The sequence below is a fragment of the Myotis daubentonii genome, chromosome 6, assembly GCF_963259705.1.
Source record: "Myotis daubentonii chromosome 6, mMyoDau2.1, whole genome shotgun sequence".
NCBI classification, from domain to species: Eukaryota; Metazoa; Chordata; class Mammalia; order Chiroptera; family Vespertilionidae; genus Myotis; species Myotis daubentonii.
Window position 1 is genome coordinate 101,865,380 of NC_081845.1, and position 4,374 is coordinate 101,869,753.

At 40.4% G+C, this 4,374-nt stretch overlaps 1 protein-coding gene across 1 annotated transcript; it reads left to right on the forward strand.

Moving 5' to 3' along the window:
• Nucleotides 1-693: 693 nt before the first annotated feature.
• Nucleotides 694-1,245, forward strand: LOC132236591 (ATP-dependent RNA helicase DDX39A-like; the record flags this gene model as incomplete). The annotated part of the gene is made up of 1 exon (XM_059699704.1): nt 694-1,245. A coding segment is annotated over one exon (552 nt), but the record flags the coding sequence as incomplete, so codon positions are not given.
• Between the last annotated feature and the right edge of the window lie 3,129 nt (nt 1,246-4,374).

Here is a 4,374-nt window from a genome sequence, read left to right on the forward strand (position 1 = left end):
GCTGCTGATCAACTGAACGCTGTCTCCGTGTCATTTCTTCTTCACCCACTCTGTCCACACCTATGGGAACCCCTGTACCTGCTGGGGTTCGACCCCAACAACACGCGCAGCTGAGAAGATGTCTCGGGCGCTGCCACTCTTCAGTGTACATGAAGTGCGGACGCTGTTTACTAAGTCTACCAGAGAAGCCCCGAATAACAAAAATATCAAGCCATTGTTGAATACCTTCAGCCAGTTAATTGGAAGTGAAGATTAAAAAAAAATGTACCCTTTACCACGCTTTCAGAGGTGTTCTGCAAGAAGAAATTATAAGGCACTCATCATGTGAAAATGTTTTAGCTATTATTTCTCTTGCTATTGTGGGAGTAACTGAAGGTATTTGCACCGCATCTACACCTTCTGTATTGTTGGGAGACGTTTTGGATTGTCTCCCTTTGGATAAGTGACAAAAAATTCACGTTTGTGGAAAAAAATGTTGGTACTTGGAAATCAAATACATTCTATTCTGCTGGGAAAAATTATTTACTAAGTATGTGCAATGGTCGCTAAAGAAGATTATCAAAATCCCATAGCTCATGAAAAAACAAACAAACAACAATGAATATTCATAGCTTGCTGAAATGACTTTAGATATTCTTCTTCCAAATATTGTATTTCAACTGTAGTTGAAAAAAAAATCCCAAAACTCTTCTTTCATTCGCATCAATTTATCTTTGTGAGACCAAGCTCACGCTGCATGGGCTGCAGCAGTACTATGTCAAGCTCAAAGACAGTGACAAGAACCATAAACTCGTCCACCTCCTGGATGAGCTAGGCTTTAACCAGGTGGTGATCTTCCTGAGGTTGGTGCAGCGCTGCATGGTCCTGGCCCACCTACTCATGCAACAGAACCTCCCAGCCATCGCCATGCACAGGGCCATGGCCCAGGATGAGTGCCTAGCACGCTATCAGCAGTTCAAGGACTTTCAGTGGCGGATCCTGGTGGCCAACGATCTGTTTGGACGAGGGATGGACATTCAGCGAGTCAACATAATCTTCAATTATGACATGCCTGGGGACTCTGACACCTACCTCCACCGGATGGCCTGTGCCGGTCGCTTTGGCACCAAAGTCCTGGATATCACTTTTGTGTCTCCTGAGAACAATGCCAAAATCCTCAATTTGGTTCAAGGTCGGTTTGAAATCAATGTGGCAGAGCTTCCTGAAGAAATGGACACCTCCACATACATGGAGCCAAGACGCTAACAACATACCTGACATCCCGGAGCCACCCTTCTTCCCACGTGCTGCTTCAACTCCTCTTTCTAGGCAACAGTGGGGCTTTCTTTTTCTGTTCAAGCACTGTACATTTATGAAACAATAAATTTGCATTATGGAAAAAAATAAAAGTATGGGTTTGTATTTTGCATTTTCACCAAATTTTTTAAGTCAGATTTATATATATATATAGACAGGAGCATTCAAGCTATTATACCGAGAATTATTATCTATCCCTCACCAGTTCTCCTTAATGTTCCATTAACATGGAACATTTGTTAAAACTAAGACGTCTGCAAATTATTATTAACTAAGCTGTAAATTTTATTCAGATTTCACCAATTTTTTGTTATAACGCATTTTGATGTCCCTGGATCCAATTTACGATACCACACTGCACTTAACATCTAGTAATTTTGTCAGAAAATATAGTTAGGCAGAATTCCCAACCAAAATTAGATTCTGTTAGGATTCATTCTAGGAATTAATGTTCTGCAGTTATAATCACAATTATGTTAATGAATGATAAAATAGAATTTTAATCCTATCATTTTCTTTCATGTTTCAAACTGGAGAACCAAGCAGACCATTTCTTACACAATTTACTACCAAATTTAATTCCCATCAGTACAAATTGAACTTTAACCAGTTTTTCGTTATGCTTGTAACTATGCTTAGATGACTACAATAGATGGTTAGCGAGGCTTCCTTAAAATACGCAAAAGAATATGTGATTAGGATCTGTGGATTAAATAAGTAAGTTTGATGTCTGTATAGTCAGTGGAACTGTGTGTAATATGCATATTGTTCCTTTGAGCTACAAGTTAAATAAATGAATAAAGCAAGACTATTTTGAGACAGTGCGGAACCCACAGATGAAGCACTGTCAGATGTTAATTATTCTCTGCCTGCCCCTTGTTGCACAAGTATATACTTTCAAACAGATATGCAGCACTGTAGTAAAAAAAAAAAAATTCACTCATTTTAGGAGTATTCTATTTCACCCAGATCACTTTTATAATGTTGAAAAATGAGCCCCCATGGATATGAAGCTTATATATTGGGGGTAAGGCACCTTTCCATTATTTATTGGTTCAATAAATAACTCTCTTAATATCTAGGAGAATTAACATTTTCCAAGAATCCAAATTCACTGTTTTCTTCAAAAATTTTTACTGACCTGGGGCAGTTAGCTAGTGTCACAAAATTGCTGTGTGGCACACAACACTGAACATTTATTTCTCAGGTGCCTGAAGGCTTTGGCTAGGTTGGCCAACAGGTGATCCTGACTGGGCTTACTCATATGTCTGGGGATTGGGCTGGAGGCAGCTGGTTTAGGCTGGGCTGCCTGGGTGACTGGGCTCTGCTCTGGGTGACCCTCCCCCTCCTCCTTGGACAGTGGGCTAGCTGGACCCATCCTCCTTGTGATGGCAGAAGCTTAACAGAGCAAGCCCAGATTGTCAAGCCTCCTCTTGCATCACATCCATTATTATCCCATTGGCTAAAACAAATCAGATTCTAAAACACTCAGATTCAAGTGGTTGGAAGGTGTACTCTGCTTCCTGATGGGAGGAACAGCAAAGTCACATGGCAAAAGGCACAGGCACAGAGAGGGCTGGAGACTCATGGATCTGTTTGTTGAAACTCTTTAGCCTGGTGGGCTGGTGTGGCTCAGAGGCTGAGCATCAACCCAGGAACCAAGAGGTTTCCGGTTCCATTCCCAACCTGGTCAGGGCACGTGTCTGGATTCTGAAGATCCCCAGTAGGGGGCATGCAAGAGGCAGTGAGCCGAGAGAGGATATTCTTCTCTTTCCCATGTTTTCTATCTCTCTAGCCATCTCCCATCCTCTCTCTCTAAGAATCAATAAAAGCATATTAAAAAAACGACAACCCCAAAACGATTTAGCCTCTCATAACAGCAGCCTGTCTTACAATGCTAAAATCAGTAGGGCCTGTCCTTCTGAGGATTACATATAGGAACAATCTCAAAGCCTTAAAATGCAAATTGTAGCACCCAATTTCTATCATTAGGTTTAGTAGAAAAATAATTAAGAGTTTGGGAATCATAATTTTACAGATTCTACAGGTTAGGTTTAGTGCACTTAACTGACTCATATATGTCCATTCCTTTGTTTTTTTTTTTTTTTTTTTTTTTTTTTTTTTTTTTTTTTTTTACCCAAGAAAAGTATTTTTTTAATTGGAAAAAAATGCTAATGATAATAATAATTAATATTTTGAAATTATTTGCTTTGGTTTTTTTTCTGTTTTTTTTTATTGCTTAAAGTATTACAAAGGGTATTACATATGTATCCATTTTATCCCCCCGCCCTAGACAGTCCCCTAGCCTCCCCTATCCCCCAGTGTCTTATGTCCATTGGTTATGCTTATATGCATGCATACAAGTCCTTTAGTTGATCTCTTACCCCCCTACCTCCTGCCCCCCAACCCTCCCCGGCCTTCCCGCTGCAGTTTGACAATCTGTTTGAGGCAGCTCTGCCTCTGTATCTATTATTGTTCAAAAGTTTATAATGGTCTCTATTGTCCATGAATGAGTGAGATCATGTGGTATTTTTCCTTTATTGACTGGCTTATTTCACTTAGCACAATGCTCTCCAGTTCCATCCATGACATTGCAAATGGTAAGAGTTCCTTCCTTTTTACAGCAGCATAGTATTCCATCGTGTAGATGTACCACAGTTTTCTAATCCATTCATCTACTGATGGGCACTTAGGCTGTTTCCAGATCTTAGCTATGGTGAATTGTGCTGCTATGAACATAGGGGTGCATATATCCTTTCTGATTGGTGTTTCTGGTTTCTTGGGATATATTCCTAGAAGTGGGATCACAGGGTCAAATGGGAGTTTCATTTTCAGTTTTTTGAGGAAACTCCATACTGTCTTCCATAGTGGCTGCACCAGTCTGCATTCCCACCAGCAGTGCACAAGTGTTCCTTTTTCTCCACATCCTCTCCAGCACTTCGTTTGTTGATTTTTTGATGATAGCCAGTCTGACAGGTGTGAGATGGTACCTCATTGCTGTTTTGATTTGCATCTCTCGGATGATTAGTGACTTTGAGCATGTTTTCATATGTCTCTTGGCTTTCTGAATGTCCTCTT